Source organism: Ranitomeya imitator, chromosome 4 (genome assembly GCF_032444005.1).
Source record: "Ranitomeya imitator isolate aRanImi1 chromosome 4, aRanImi1.pri, whole genome shotgun sequence".
Lineage (NCBI taxonomy): Eukaryota > Metazoa > Chordata > Amphibia > Anura > Dendrobatidae > Ranitomeya > Ranitomeya imitator.
In genome coordinates, this window is record NC_091285.1 from 475,997,058 (window position 1) to 476,014,558 (window position 17,501).

Here is a 17,501-nt window from a genome sequence, read left to right on the forward strand (position 1 = left end):
TATTTTTTTTTTTTTTTTTTTATTAATACAGCAAAAAAAAAAAAAAGGTACATATAATGATAGGGCTGACCAAGTACTAAAATAATACGATTAGTGTCCTCCAGAAAATAAAAAAAATATTATATATCTATCTTACCAGATTGTCTTTAAGTACCCACCAAATGTCCAGTTATTACTCATTTTGGAGAAAATACACAGCACCTGATCCACTGGTAATAAATGTAAATATTTTATTTTTATTCTGAACATTTAATGCACATAGAATCCAACACTGAAATAAAAGATATAAAAATGGCAACAACTTTTCAAAGTTGTAATAAAACGACACACTGCATCCATAAAGCTACTACAACTCTGGCAGAAGAGGAGCAGCAAGACGCAATAAGACTTTAGAGTTGAGCTGAGGGATGGTGCTGATCCGGTTGAGTTTTCGGCTGGCATATTTGTTCTTAACATACTGAAAAATAAGAAGTTTAAAAGCAAATTTATAGGAAGAATAGAAGGCCTAAATTATTATCCAACCACATGGAAGAACTTTTAAATCCATCCCTGAAGATTCTAATAACAAAAAACTGCTGGTTATTTCCAGCTGGCTGATCCTTGTTGCCAGCATGTTGCCTAGCAAGCACGGTCTCTTTCTCACGACAAGTCTTTTTTCTTCATTCCCATACATACTCAGCCATTAACATTACAGCCATGTTCTCAAAGAAAAAAAAAAAAAAAGGAGATTATCTACCCATCCATCTATCGTCCTGGTAGGCAGGCAGTGCACCCTAGGATTTAGGCAACTGGCTTTCTGAAATTTTCAGGCTGTGTGCCGGCTGATTCCCCTCCCCCACTGAATTTCTGCTGCATGGATATCATGCATTTTTAGTGTGTTTGGCCATCAATAAAGTTTTGCAAAAGACAAAAAGGTTAGGGTGTATTAATAATAAAGCAGCTTTATTTACCACATGACACGCCAAAATATCAAAAACCGCAGCATGAAAAAATGCAAGTAACCTAATTTACAAAAGTTCAGAAATGCTGCAATATCAAAAGCTCAAATACGCATTGTAGAAACATAGCCCTAGGACTTGCTCACACTGATTTATACAGCAGACGAGTGCTATGCGAGAAAACATCAGCTGTGACCTGTGGTAACTAATGCAAGTAGAGGAGCTGCGGAGACACCATCACGTGTTTCTCAACGCAGGCAGTGAATAGCCAGGCCTTTCCCCGGGAAGGAACAACCAAGGGAAGGTGGTTTTCCTTTATTGGATGTTTTCCTTTATTGGATGCTGCCCTTCCCTTGGTTGTTCCTTCCCGGGGAAAGGCCTGGCTATTCACTGCCTGCGTTGAGAAACACGTGATGGTGTCTCCGCGGTGTTGGATGTTTTGGTCTCCACGAGGTCAATCATCCGTGCCTTTATAGACTGTGGTAACTAATAACGTCACCGCCACTCGTTCTTGCGCTACTCTGATTCGGCTGCTGTGGTGAGCAGTCATGCTATGGATCTAACCGCTCATCACAGCCTCTGGATGTAGCAGAGCATAGTTGTGGGACCTCCATTTTATGGATTTACAATGGACCCTGTGGATAATTGTTTTTGCTAATAAAATGGATAAGAGAGGGTAATTATCAGGGAGTGCTTTTTACAAATAAAAGGATGTGTGCGCGTAAGCGTGTATTTTTCGGTTGACTACGGGGTTAGTAATAGGGCCATCTGACAGATGGCTTGTGTGTTGATGTCAGCTGTGTAATGTCCGCTGACAAAGCCAAGTGGTTAGTAAAGGAGAGGCGTTTAACACCTCCACGGATATTGGCCACTTCCCGGAACACCACCAGTTCATACTTTTCTGGATCAACATTGGACCAATTTTTTTTTTAAATTTATTTATTTATTTTTTAAAATGTGCCACAACCCTTGGCAAAAATTATGTAATCACCGGCCTTGGAGGATGTTCATTCAGCTGTTTAATTTTGTAGAAAAAAAAAGAAAAAAAAAAAAAAAAGAAGTGGTAGTCAGTAATGGTTACATTTTTTTAACAAAGCATAGGGGAACAAAATTAGTAAATCACTCAATTCTGAGGAAAAAATTATGGAATCATGATAGACAAAAAAAAAAAAAAAACCAACAACACACTCCAAAACATCACTAGTATTTTGTTGCACCACCTCTGGCTTTTATAACAGCTTGCAGTCTCTGAGGTATGGACTTAATGAGTGTCAAACAGTACTCTTCATCAATCTGGCTCCAACTTTCTCTGATTGCTGTTGCCAGATCAGCTTTGCAGGATGGAGCTTTGTCATGGACCATTTTCTTCAACTTCCTCCAAAGATTTTCAATTGGATTGAGATCCGGACTATTTGAAGACTATGACATTGACCTTATGTGTCTTTTTTCAAGGAATATTTGCACAGTTTTAGCTCTATGGCAGGATGCATTATCATCTTGAAAAGTGATTTCATCATCCCCAAACATCCTTTCAATTGATGGGATAAGAAAAGTGTCCAAAATAACAAACTTGTGCATTTATTGAAGATGTAATGACGGCCATCTCCCCAGTGCCTTTACCTGACATGCAGCCCCATATCATCAATGACTGGAAACTTGCATGTTCTCTTCAGGTAGTCATCTTTATAAATCTCATTGGAATGGCACCAAACAAAAGTTCCAGCATCATCACCTTGCCCAATGCAGATTCGTGATTTATCACTGAATATGACTTTCATCCAGTCATCCACGATTGCTTTTCCTTAGCCCATTCTAACCTTGTTTTTTTTTTCTGTTTAGGTGTTAATGATGGCTTTTGTTTAGCTTTTCTGTATGCAAATCCCATTTCCTTTAAGCGGTTTCTTACAGTTCGGTCACAGACGTTGACTCCAGTTTCCTCCCATTCGTTGCTCATTTGTTTTGTTGTGCATTTCCTGTTTTGGAGACATATTGTTTGAAGTTTCCGGTCTTGATGCTTTGAGGTCTTCCAGTATGTTTGCCTTTAACAACCTTCCCATGTTTGTATTTGGTCCAGATTTTAGACACAGCTGACTGAACAACCAACATCTTTTTCAACATTGCGTGATGATTTACCCTCTTTTAAGAGTTTGATATTCCTCTCCTTTGCTTCAATTGACATCTCTCATGTTGGAGCCATGATTCATGTCAGTCCATTTGGTGCAACAGCTCTCCAAGGTGTGATCACTCCTTTTTAGATGCAGACTAAATGATCAGATCTAAATTTGATGCAGGTGTTAGTTTGGGGAATGAAAATTTACAGGGTGATTCCATAATTTTTTCCCTATGCTTGGTTAAAAAAGTAACCATTACTGACTACCACATTTTTTGTTCTTGATTTCTTTTAGTGTTTCGTAAAGCCAGAAAGTTGCCATTTGAAATGACTAGTTTTGTGCCATGTCTGTGATCTGCTTTTTTCTACAAAATTAAACAACTAAATGAACATCCTCCAAGGCCGGTGATTCCATAATTTTTGCCAGGGGTTGTATTGTGACTCCAGCCTTAAAATAAGCTTCTTATTGCAAAAATTAAAAAATACTTACAACATATTTTGTCATATTGTTATTGACCTTTACTACATTCTTTGCTATGTGCTGCATGACCAGGAGCAGATCATCTTCAGTGTAGCCAGTGTTATGCTGGACTATGGTATCCTGTATGGAAACAAAAGATAAGCAGTTTACTGGAATTACAAAGTATAGGGATTTTGTTGGGTTTAGAATTTAGGAATATGCAGACAAGTCAAAAACTAACAAGTACTGGCTACGTACCCATGTCCCCCAGTTGAGAACCTTTTGAGCCAAGCACAGGGATGCGGCTGCTATGATGGAAGGCCGATAGTGAACCATGTCATAGTCTAACAAGGTAAGTTCCATAAAATATTTTGCAAGAACGTGATGCTCGGCCTCTGCCTAGAAGAAAAGCATACACAGTATCAAATAAATACATTACAAAACTGGGGTCTCTTTGCCATGGCTGGCATTGCCAGGAGAAGCTGGGACTTTGGAGATTTAGGCCGGCCTCACACTCGGCGTATAAAAATACGGTCCGTAATTTACGGCCGTAATATGCGGAAAAGCCCCCAAATAGTGGTCCGTATCTCCTCCGTAGGCATATATACTGAGAATATATAAATATATATATATATATATATATATATATATATATATATATATATATATATATATATATATATACATACATACATACATACATACACAAGTCATTGAGACACATATGTATATATTAATGTATATATTATTATTTAATACAGTGCTAGATAGCTTAAAAGCCGGTAATTCAATTGCCGGCTTTTGCGATCTCCTTCCTAAACCCGACACGATATGAGACATGGTTTACATACAGTAAACCATCTCATATCCCCATTTTTTTTTGCATATTCCACACTACTGTTAGTGGTGTGTATGTGCAAAATTTGGGCTGTCTAGCTATTAAACTAAAGGGTTAAATGGCGGAAAAAATTGGTGTGGGCTCCCGCGCAGTTTTTTCTGCCAGAGCAGTAAAGCCAGTGACTGATGGCAGATATTAATAGCCTGGAGAGGGTCCATGGTTATTGGCCCCCCCCCTGGCTCAAAAGATCTGCCCACAGCCACCCCAGAAAATGTGGGTAATGAAGGGTTACCTATGGGAGGTGGAGCCGCATGTTCATGACTGTAATCGGCAGCCCCACGTGACCGCATACAGTAGAAGGTGCGGCCAGAACATGAAGCAGCGACAGCCAACGAGGGAGCTTGGTGAGTATTTTCAGAACAGCGGGGGGCGCACATAGATCTTTATTTTAAACACTATTATTCATATCTTCTCTGCAGCAAATGCTGCTGCAGGGAAGTTATGAATCGCGGATTCAGCACCAGTGGGGGGGGGGGGGGCAGCGCTTACTGTAGCGCTGTCTCCTGCACGGCACACAGACAACGTCCGTGTGCGGTACGTGTTTTACACGGACCCATTGTCTTTAATGGGTCCGTGTAATCCGTGCGCTCCCACGAACACTGACATGTCTCCGTGTTTTGCACACCGAGACACGGTCTGCAAAAAAAAAAAAAAAAAAAAAAAATCAATGACATCTGCACAGATGCATTGATTTTTATGTGTCTACGGTACGTGAGGAAACTGTCACCTCACGTACTGGAGACACTGACGTGTGAAACATGCCTTACAGCAATTGTGGGTTGGGCATACAAATACTGAGGTATAATAAAGTCTAAAGCTCACAAGTGTACTATAGCGCCAAGTTCTGTCAACTGAGAAAGCAAATAACCACTGGGACCAGCACGATTCAATAATACCGTACAAATGACCAAGGGGAAACACACCGAACAGTAGTATTTTTTCAGCTACTTTGCATTTCGTCTTGTGAATTTTTTTATTTTTTTATTTTTTATACAAAGACAAAAGTTTTATCGCTCCACTGATTCTCTCATGCTGTCTACGATTTGTTGAAATGCGTGCAGATCTCTTTCTATCATACTCAGACACACAGAGGGTGTATAATCTGGAATGAGGGGGTATGAAATGGCCTAGGCCAGGGGGCACACAGAGCCCTCCTGGTGGGCACACGCCTCATCACTAGCACCACAGTCATTCTCCTCTGCAAGCGCACGGCTAGGACTGATATATGAACAGACAAGATAAGCGTTGGAGAGGAGTAGATTTTTTTTTTTTTTTTTTTTTTTTTAAAGTGAGGCCATTATTCCTCATGGAGCACCATGTGGGACCATTATACAGTACGGAGCACCATGTGGGGCCTATTCTACTTTATGGATCACTGTATGGAATACAATATGTGGGGTCCATTACTTTATGTAGGACTATGTGGGGCCATTGTACTGTCTGAAGGACTCACGCCCATTATACTGTATGGAGAGCTGGGTGGTAATTCTAGTTGGAGAATCATACTGTAATGTGGGGGGGGGGGGGACGTCACAGTTGGGTCACTATACTGTGCGTATGGAGGAGTTCACTGTGGGGGGTATCATACTGTATTTGAGAGAACTTTCTGCTTGCATCATAGTTTATTTTAGTCAAGGGATTTTTTTGTATATCTTTTGTTATGACATATTTAAATTAAGTCATGTTTTTCACTGCCCTTATGTAACATTATATTATTTCACTGTAATTCCAAAAGTTAATCATTTTATTTGATAATAAAAAAAAAAAAAAAAAGATTTGCAATTTTACTTTTGATTAAAAATCCTCTCCATTCTCAAGAGCAGACCCTTCACTGGAATCGGTGGCTTGTATTGCAGCACTTACAAGCTCTTTGCTATAGACTCTAAATAGCGCTAGTGTCCAAGTTGTTTTTCTAATCTAAAACCTCAGTATTCAGGTTAAATTGCTGTGTTGGCACTTTGCGATAAGTGGGTTTTGCATTGCAGTTTGGGCACTCAGTCTCGAAAAGGTCCGCCATCAATGGTCTAGGCCATAATATATCCTGCGCTTATTAGGTATGTATTAATGCTTGACATTATTCTTGCTAAAGCTGGGGCACTTGTCCAATATTTATTTTGTAGCTATAGATATCTATTATAATGTGGCTTTATACTATGTTATGGCAGGGCTATTTTTGGGTGATCCAGCCCGCTATTTATGGCCATCAAAGGGGGTTGATTCGATACCCCGGCATCAGATTTTCTTTCATCATGGGTAAGATACTTCATTACTAGATACACCCCTACTGTTCTTTTCCCCTATATGGGTGCTGGTCACTGTGACAGCCGTTGGGGCATGCACTATTTTACAGGCATCCAATGCTTTGACTTACAGTGATGTTATGTGAATTGGGTGCCATATAATTAATATGACTCATAGTGGCGTATACTAGTACCATGATTTGGGTCCACATAAATTTACTGGTTGTGCCGGGGACTTACCCGTGCATACTCGAGTATAAGCTGAGATTTTCAGCCAAAATTTTTGGGCTGAAAGTGCCCCTCTCGGCTTATACTCGAGTCATGGTCGGTGGTGGGGTCGGCGGGTGAGGGGGGAGAGAGGTCTGAGGCATACTTACCTGCTTCCGGGGCTCCTGGCGCTCCCCCTGCCTGCCCCACGGTCTTTGGGTGCTGCAGCTCTTCCCCTGTTCAGCGGTCACGTGGGACCGCTCATTAAAGTAATGAATATGGACTCCACTCCCATAGGGGTGGAGCTGCATATTCATTTCTCTAATGAGCAGTGCCAGTGACCGCTGACAGAGGAAGAGGCTGCGGCCCCCCGGAGACCAGCTGTCCGGGAGAAGGAGCCAGGGACACCGGGAGCAGGTAAGTATGTCATATTTACCTGTCCACGTTCCACACGCCGGGCACCGCTCTGTCTTCGCGTCTTCTTGCTCTGACTGTTCAGGTCAGAGGGCGCGATGACGTACTAGTGTGCGCGCCGCCCTCTGCCTGAACAGTCAGTGCGGAGAGATGCCGAGACGGGACACTGAGGAGCTGCAAGCAAGAGGCGAGTATGTTTTTTTTTTTTTTTTTATTGCAGCAGCAGCATTATATATGGCACAGTTTTATATGGCACATCTATGGGGCAATAATGAACGGTGCAGAGCATTATATGTGGGGCACAGCTTTATGTGGAGCATCTATGGGGCCATAATGAACGGTGCAGAGCATTATATGTGACACAGTTTTATATGGAGCATCTATGGGGCAATAATGAATGGTATGGAGCATCTATTTTTATTTTTGAAATTCACCGGTAGCTGCTGCATTTCCTACCCTAGGCTTATACTTGGGTCGGCTTATACGGTACTTGTTTCTGAACTAGGGCTTTTGTCTTTTTCGATTCTTGTGTCATTTAAATGTGTTAACAGTATCTTTAATAAAATGTAGAATTTTTAAAAATTTTCTTTGTGTATGGAACTCTATTTTTTCTGTGTTTAAATATTTATGGCTATTGTAGCGCACGTCTATTCCCCTGTTTGCATCATTGTATTTTATTTGATGGTTTTAATGTTGTTTAATAAAGTCTATGTTTTATGGGACTATATGGCTGCTTATTTTTCAGTTCACGGAATGCAGTCAGAATGTTCGCTTTTATTAAAAGACAGGAAAAAAAAAACCCCACCTGAGAGCAGAACGAAAATAAAGTTAGTGCCTAATCAAAGTGCAAAATAATTGCTTGTCTACGGCCAGACTGACGGCGGCAACATGACGACAATTGCTGCTCAACAGCAATTCTCAGATAAGTTGGGGGGAAAAAAAAAAAAAAGTTAAACTTGTGACTATTTAGAAGACACTCGAGAGTCTTGCATCCAGTAAACACCATAAAATAGAAAAATCGCCAGATATAATGTTGCTAAGCACTCCACAATCTCACTGTAACAGGATATGTCACACTGTATCCTTAGTGCAGGAATGAATGTCTCGCATGGATTTATGTCTTTTTTACATCGGATCTACCTGTGGCAATACATTTGTCTCCCAAATCATAACATTATGGACATGAAATTACTGGTGTAAAAAGTAGCTTCAAATCTAAGAGAGGCAGAAGAGTATGTGAATATAAACTGATGACGACCTTTGACAGCCTTAGTGGAGGAATGAGTGTGTCACATGGATTTATGTCTTTTTACATCAACTAAGGAACTTGCCCCTCAGACTATGAGGGATCACAACAGAACCAGACCCCAAGCAGAGGACAAAACATTCACACTCCTTATGAACTGTTCCAATATTTATGGACATACCTGTTAATCACTCACATAATGGTAATTCTGCATAACGTCACCTGTCTTATCTAAGGCATTTTTCTGTGCTGTGTTGTGCATAAATATGTGATTCTTCAGAATTTCTATTAGTCTCTGCTTGATGAAGAGGCCTGAGTAGTCTCGAAAGCTTACAATTTGTTACCATCTTTTCAGTTAGCTATTAAAAAAGGTATCAACCACTGAGGACTCTCAATTCTAAATATTTTTGTATCCCGAGTGTAAGAGACAGCAAAACCTTAAAGTTGAATATGAAGCTACATACACGGCAACACCTTGTGGCTCTGCGAAGAAAGTGAATTGGTAACGGTCTTCCCAGGTCAAATCCCAGCTTATCAAGTATTGTTCTTTCCATTTCTCGAATCTCAGCCTTGGAATAGGCATTGTCTGTTATATAGACAAAGTCTGCAATCTCTGGATAATACATTTCTTCATATTTTGAGGCCACAAAGAGTGATGAAACTCCCACCAGTTGGAGCTTATGCCTTCGGACAGGATGAACCTTAAGACAATTGCAAAATTATGAAGAATAAATGCATTTTCCCCTCCAACCAACAAAGATGTACAGAAAGCAGTAGTGTCTCTCACCACCCAGGTACAACCATGTACAGTATATCTAGCAGAAAAAAAAAAAGTAGCAAAATGAAGTTGTAGACATCATATGTAAAGAATCCTACTTGTAGGAAGCGATCCAAAGTTGCAACAGCCATGTAGAGAGTCTCTTGGATTAGGTGGAATTTGGAGTGAACTTGCATCAACCAGTCTACGAGGATCGCTCGCATACGTTCATTCACTTCCATTCCTTGCAGATAATGTGGATGTACAGACTGCTTGACCTTAATTTGCAAAATAAGATAAGTTACAGGCTTCATCCTGCAGATTTAGTAAGAATGAGATGTAAATAGTTATGAATTTGACTATATGGAGCAACCTTTTCACAGCGACTCCTGCTGAATGATAAAGGAGGTCTAAAGAGGTGTCAACCTTAAATGAACTGCATACCGCACCTTGGTGGGCTTAATTTAAGAAATCTTTTGGATTGTCATTGCATCATTTATAAAACAACGAGGATTCTGTCTGCTCAGGTGTAAGAAGAACTGGGGGTACCTCTCTTGCGTCGGGTTTCGGAACTGTCTCCTCTCTTGTTCGGTGGAAAGCTTAGGGGACCGGACCAACCTTTGCACTGGTCTGCAGGGGGCATGGCTAAGCAAAAAGGGAGAGAGCGTATACACGGAAGCGGTCAGACTTGGCGGGAACACACAGCAAGGAGAAGAGTGTGCTCCGTTCCTCAAGCATCGCAGCAATGTAGGCCTGCGCTGCAGCATTCCAGCTCGTACTCAGACTATGACCAGAGATGTGCTGAGTGCCCATTGGCTCCCGCAAAGCAAGGTGCCAAACACTCCGGGCTCGTGAGTACCACGTGCATACCGCTTGAGAGACTGGGGGTACTACCGTGAACTGTACCCTTACCCCCGATACATGTTTATTGAGCCATGTTAGGCTCGCTGTGAACTGAGCTACTCTCCCTTTTCTGTATCTTGGACCAAAGAGTCCCCAAAAGACACCAGAGACTAATCGTCGGCGCCAGGATGCTGCTCATCAACGTCAAACAGGACTACACCGGACACACTACACGTTAACCATTGTTAGCGCCTGTAGTGAACTATGTATAAAAATGTGTGCAGTGAACTATGTATAGGTTTATTGGGTGACTAGTAATAATTGAACATCTGTCCTGAAGGCTGCAGGTCTCACCCAGGTGTTAATATGTATTTTCCTGAGACTGCAGACTTCTGTCTCCAATCTCACCAGGGGGTCGTGCTGGGAACCAAGAAGAAAGGGAACATTTGACACCTCCTAGCTCTTTGAAGAGAGATGTCAATTACAGCCTTATATAGTGAAAGATAAACTTAGTCACTCAACTTAAATGGAGTTTTTTGTAATTTATTGTAGTCATCAAAATAAACGATATTCATCCTACTCTCAAGGAGCAGAAGCAGATTACAAGTTAACTTACAGAAATAGCTTTCTCCTGTTTATTTTATACTGTTTCGCATACCTGTATGTCTTTTTATTACCATATTTTTGTATCTTTACTGTACGCACTGTACTTATATGTATTGAAGCATACACTTTAACAGTTGAACCTTGTATGTTCTAAAGAATCCATAGCCTAAAATGTGTGAGCCTTATGAGTGGTAGACAGTATTGGTAGTAATTTCCGGGACTCATCGCCCATGTATTCGGTGGCAGCGTGTATAAGCGGGTGTGTGGTCTGGGTCGGTGTGCGCTTTATGCTCCCATTACAGCATAGGACAGAGGTTGAATGCTGGACTGAGAGTGAGGAGATAGATTAACCCTTGCAGGCGCAACCCCAAGTCACGTCCTTAGAGCGGGTACGTGACAAATTGACAGCACGGAGAGGGATCCGTGACAGCGCCATTCCCCATCCTGTGGACATTGCATGCTGGATGTCGTCAGGACCGGATAAGTCACACCTTGAGCACTGTTATTGTATCTTGCATTTTCCTCAAACTGCATAGCCTATTTCTCTCAATACCCCTTTCCCCCCCACCTTCCTCCATGCATGGAGTATGTGTCTGTTAACAGTAAGTATGTTAACCCTTGCTCTGCCTCCTTTCTGTTACTGCATCCCGCAACCTGCTCACACAGGCACAGAGAACATTTAAAATTAAAGAAATAAAAAAAACACCATATACACACACACCACAAACCTCAAGTTCTTTCAAGTAGGCATAAATGTCTTTTACATAGTCACTGCACATCTGTGGATTGTCAGAGTCTTCAGCATCAATATCATCCGCATGATTGAGAATCTCAGAAAATGCTACTGTTACTTCGGAGTTTAAAGGAACCTTCAAAAAGAAAGTTAGGCAAATTTGTACTTGAGAACATCACACTAAGGTCGGTGTCACATTAGTGTAAAGCATACGTTGTGAGAGCATCGGATGTGATATGCTAGTGGCATTCGGCTCAAATTCTGCTGCGAGCCGATGTCAGGCTACTGTGATCCTAGCCTCTCATATGAGAGAATCGCAGCACAAGTGCTGAAGGAGACGGAGAAAGTAATTTCTTCATTGCTGGCATCCGCTGGAATCGCACTGCACTGGGATGACATCTGAGTGCAGTCTGATGTGGTTTCATATGGACCCATAGACTCGTACGGATAAGTGTGATTCTCTGATGTTGCCAATGTGCTCATGATGAATCGGTATGAGAAAATAATCGCAGATCTGAGCTGTGCAACTGGCATAATAGTCGTGAAAGCCCTTAATGTGCATTTCCACAGCACGATTATCCGGAAGGTGTTTTTCCCGTGAACGCTTGTTTTCTGATATTCGGGCAGTATGTATATATATGAGCAGTCAGCCAACAAACTAATAAAACACTATAACTAGAACACAAAATTACCTGAAACATCGTCCTAGCTGTCCAGAATACTTGGTTTAGCACATTTCTTTCAGCGGCTTCTTGCTTTATGTCCTTGACGACAGGTTTAGACATCTTACAGTTCTATATAAAAAAATATATATATTTGTTATAAAGGCTGGTGGGGTGGGGGTGGCCTCAGAGAAATAAACATTTATTTCACACCGCAGCTATTGCTTTGTTTGGTGGAATCAATGTCCCATTGCGGATTTCTTCGAGAGGAGGCCTCTGGCTGCAGAGTCGGTCTTTCATCATGTTTACCCCGCCTGCCAAAGCGTTGTCCGCTTCCCAGAGCTGAAATCAGATCGAAAAATTCAGGTATATCGATAGTTCGGTGACTAATTTCAGGTTAGTCATCAATGGTTATGGGCATGGTTTCAGCAGTGAAAAGAAGGGAGCTGAGCTTTTCACAAATTAAAGTATATATCCACATTACGAGTGTAATCAAGTTAAGTTGTTAGTATTAAAATAAATAAAAAATCATTACTTCACTTGTAAGCGTGGCATGTGGATGCCAACACAGGTACCATCTGTCACGCAGCATTGGATTGGCTTCCAGTTGGCAGATTTAACGCTTTTTGTCATAGCTGTGACTAGCGTGGGATTTGTACGGCCATCTGAAACCAGCCTAAGGCCTGATGACTGTTTTCAGTACATGTGCATAAGGCCGGAGTCACACTACAGCGAGATACGGCCCAGTCTCGCACATTAAAACCCTGCTCTGGCACCGGGACTACGGAGCGGAGCGTGTGGCTCCATGTATTGTTATGCGGCCGTACGCTCCGCTCTGGAGTGCCGGTGCCAGAGCTTGGTTTTAACCAGAGAGACTCGGCCGTATCTCACTGTGTGTGATCCCGGCCTAAGATGGATGACACAGAACAATTAAAGCTTGCGCAAAAAGGAAGAGTACATTGATATTCCAGAAGTGTATGAAAAGCCAGGCAGCTCTTGAACACATACAGCGCCAGGCTTGTCTCCAGCCCAATTACTACTAATGTCGTCCGGGCCGGGTCCCAGAGTAACAACTACTGATGAGAGAATGTGCTGGGATAAGGTGTTATCTGGGCATGCTCGTGTGCTAACCGAGTGTCTTTGGCGTGCTCGAATGCTATGTTCAAGTCCCCGCAGCTGCATGTCTCTCGGCTATTAGACAGCCGCAACACATGCTGGGATTGCCTCACAAGCAAGCCCTGACTGTGTTGTGGCTGTCTAAGAGCCGAGAGACACGGACATAGCATTCGAGCACGCCGATGACACTTGGTTAGCACCTGAGCATGCTTAGATAACACCATAATGAGCACATTCGCTCATCACTAGGGACAACCTTTGCCAGGATCACTAATTTCAGGGGAAAAAAAAAACCACAACCATATTACACAATTAATGCATACCTTCAGCTTCCTCAAGAATATTATTATAATGCAGGACTATGTAGAATTGTTTTTCTAAGCCTATTAATTTCTACTGAGCACCCACAGTACAGACCACCCAATGCACCGCAGGCTACTGTAAAATATGAGCCACAGGATTTTACAGCACTCACTCCCACCCGGAGGACGGAAGGATGCTGCATATTTCATTATGGCCCACAACGGTCTTCTGACGGGGGGTACTGCAGGTTATGGGCACAAATCACTAAAAGTGACTTTAAAAAAAAAAAAAAAAAAAAAAAAAAAATCTATCTTGCACTACAATCATGGTCCTATAAAACTGGAGGTACGCTTTAATTTAGCTACCCTTGCTATAGTTTATTTTTATGCAAATATCAATGGGGGGGGGGGGTGAGCAACACATTTGGAATATTAACAATTAAAGTGATATATTTGGAAAACGGCATCGAATTCACCCTGGGAAGCCCAGCATCTTGGGATAACTCACCACAGTACTCCATGCAGCCATTGTTACTATGCCCTAAGCAGCCACTGCCAAACCTTATTACAAACCCCCTATTTGTATCAAGACAAAATCCTATTGGATGCAAACATTTCTAGGGTGGAAACCATTTAACCCATTTGGTACTGAAAAATGTGTTGCTTGTGTTGGTCTAGCACGCCGCACATTTTTATATTGTGTGCCTCACATATTACTTTGCCAATTAGTAATAATGTTATCGCATTTGCAACGTCTATGTATTGATTTTTTTTCTTTAATTGTATTCCTTTTTTATTCCTTCTTTCCCACCATAATTACTTGGGATTTCCTCACTTAGGAAATGATTAGATAATTACTGGCCAGATGTTTAATTCACTTTAGGGCAACGTTAAGCCTCGTTCAAATGTTAGTTTTTTCTCATACGAGAACAAAGGTACCAATTTTCATCAGTGTCTGGTCAGTTTGTCAGTTTTTTTTACCATCAGTGTTTCATCAGTGATTTTCTCATACGCAAAAAAAAAAAAAAAAGAAAATTGCAAAGCTTCTCCCACCCATGGCAAAGTTAAAAATAGATAGAACACAGGTTGCACATGGGTGGCATCCATGGGCTGTCCATGATTTTCACTGACCTGTAGGTTTGTAGGGTGATTTTGATGCATGACTTGGTTTAAAAATGGACGTGTCTCCGTGACTTGCTTTGCCGACACATAGTTTGAAAAAAAAAAAAACATGGCCATGTGAACAGTTCCATAGGCTGAAATGAGTATGGGTTCTATCTGAAACACAGGTGTAGAATATACATCTGAATGAGGCCTGACTAGGGTGATGCCACACACTGTGTCTGTCTTGTCTGGATATTGGAAGTTGCAGTGGGCAGAGTTTTGGACACTTACATCCAACCCAATATGTGGTTCAACCCTTTTGCGGCTTTTTGGGTATGTGCACACGTATTCTGGGTCCACTGCGGATTTTTTTTGCAGCGGATTCCAGCAGATTTGTTAAATCCGCAGTGGAAAACTGCTGCGTATTTATCGCGGATTTACCGCGGTTTTTATGCGGTTTTCACTGCGGTTTCTATTGGAGCAGTTGTAAAACCGCTGCAGAATGTAAACCGCTGCATTTCCGCGCTTTTTTTCCTCAGCATGTGCACAGTGTTTTTTGTTTCCCATTGGTTTACATTGAACTGTAAACGCATGGGAAACTGCTGCGGAAACACATCAAAATCCGCATCGTGTGCACATACCCTAACACATCGGTGTGTAAGGGTATGTTTCCATTGTCAGGATCCAGAAGTGCTTTGGACCCAGTACATGTCCGCTGCGTCCAAAGCTGGCTTTTGAACGCAGGTGATTCCTCATGTGATCATTGAACCCTGTGAGGAATCACCGCTTCCTATACATTGTACGGAGACATTTATCTTGCGGAGCGTCTCCACAAGATAAATTGACATGCTGCGGTCTGGAAAGATGTGCCGCATGTCAGTCTCCGCAGGGAAGCCATGGATGCCGTTGCACGCATAGTGGACATGGGATTTCTTCAAATCCCATCCACTATGCTGTAACATCTGGCCGCTGCGGGTTGGACGCTGCAGATGTACACAGTGATTACTGACTGTGGGAACATACCCTTAAGCTATGTTCCCACGAACATAAAAAACTCACCAAAAGTGCATCGTGAGAACATAGCCAGGTCAAGTTCGGACTGTGATGCACTGACTGTTCATGGGTCTCCTGACCCAAACTTGAAAGTCTCCGGTGTATCTAAGAGGCTGTCAAGTTTGGGTCTAGACACCTGCGGACAGTATTGAACCAGCATTTGTCTGCATTCTCATCAGTGTGTTACCATGCATGAAAAATGAACCGATTTTTTTTTTTTTTTTCCCCCCCCTCAAGTGTCATCCCAATTGCATCTGTTTTTTATTCTTCTTTATGAAGCAGATACATTGTCTGAACTTTTTTTATCCATTGACTTTTGGCAATGGATAAAACTCAGGTGGAGCACTGAAGCAGTCAGTATGTGTACTATGTTTTATCTGTTTTCGATGGATTCCCATAAAATGTAATGGCTGAGTCCACAAAATGGATGATAATAGGACATGCTCTGAATCTCACGGACCAGAGACATGGATCTGTTTTTAAAACTGATGTGTTTATAGATCAATGAAACTCTATAAATCACTGTCCTGTCTGAGAAAAAAAAGTGTGAAGGAAGTCTTAGGCCATGATCCCATATAGCACAGACTCGAGGGGGGCGGTAGCTGGATTTTGTTGTGCAGAAAATCTGTGTTTAACAGGTCAGACAAGATTTTCATGATAACTCATATCTACTGTGCCTTTAAATCCACTGTATAACTTTACACTCTTTGGTCAATTTTTTCGCCATATGTGACTATAGGGAGACTGGAAGAAAAGTTTAAAAAATGCAATTATATTTTCTCAATTCGAAATCCCAACATTTCTGAAAAAAAGGTATGAAGGTATGCAGTAAGAAAGCAAAAGAGCAAATTATCATTGCATACAGTATTTTTCTATAGACAATTGCAGAAAAATTTAACCAGTTTTACTGGTGGTAAATTGGCCTTAGGCCGGTTTCACACATCAGTGGCTCCGGTATGTGAGGTGACAGTTTCCTCACCGGAGACACTGACACACGTAGACACATTGAAATCAATGTGTCTCTGCACATGTCAGCGTGTTTTCACGGACCATGTGTCCGTGTGCAAAACACGGAGACATGTCAGTGTTCGTGGGAGCGCACGGATTACACGGACCCATTAAAGTCAATGGGTCCGTGTAAAACACGTACCGCACACGGACGTTGTCCGTGTGCAGTCCGTGTGCCGTGCAGGAGACAGCACTACAGTAAGCGCTGTCCCCCCCACGTGATGCTGAAGCCGCCATTCATATCTTCTCTGCAGCAGCGTTTGCTGTAGAGAAGATATGATAAATCCTTTTTTTTTTTGTTTCTCGTGTTTAAAATAAAGATCCCTGTCCCCACCCCCCTCCCACCCCCTGTGCGCCGCCCGCCCGCTGTTATTAAAATACTCACCCGGCTCCCTCACAGTGTCCTGTCCTGGCCGCAGCTTCTCCTGTATGCAGTCACGTGGGGCCGCCGATTACACTCATGAATATGCGGCTCCACCTTTCATAGGGGTGGAGCCGCATATTCATTACTGTAATGGGCGGCCCCACGTGACCGCTCATACAGGAGAAGGTGCGGTGAGGACAGGACACTGCGAGGGACTGCACTAACGCAAGTGCCAACTTTGGCACTGCGCTAGCGCAGATGGAGGATCTGATAGCTCCATCTGCTACCTCTACCTGCGCTAGCAGTGACGGACCCAGAAACGCTGCAGCCTGCGTCTCGGGTCTGTCACTCAATGACGGCACATTGCAAGTAATGGCGGCGTTAACGGACTACGTTACACCGCGTTATGCCGCGGTGTAACGTAGTCCGTTAAACGGGTT

General features: G+C 42.3%; 1 protein-coding gene across 1 annotated transcript; it reads right to left on the bottom strand.

The window, feature by feature from the left end:
- Positions 1–346: 346 nt before the first annotated feature.
- LOC138674212 (G2/mitotic-specific cyclin-B2-like) lies at positions 347–11,563 on the bottom strand. Its single transcript, XM_069762119.1, has 6 exons — positions 11,448–11,563; positions 9,390–9,548; positions 8,978–9,214; positions 3,767–3,907; positions 3,539–3,649; positions 347–457 (listed from the first exon to the last, which is right to left on the bottom strand). The coding sequence occupies exons 1-6, from the start codon at positions 11,496–11,498 to the stop codon at positions 347–349; spliced, it is 810 nt and encodes a 269-aa protein (XP_069618220.1). The 5' UTR covers positions 11,499–11,563.
- Positions 11,564–17,501: the final 5,938 nt, after the last annotated feature.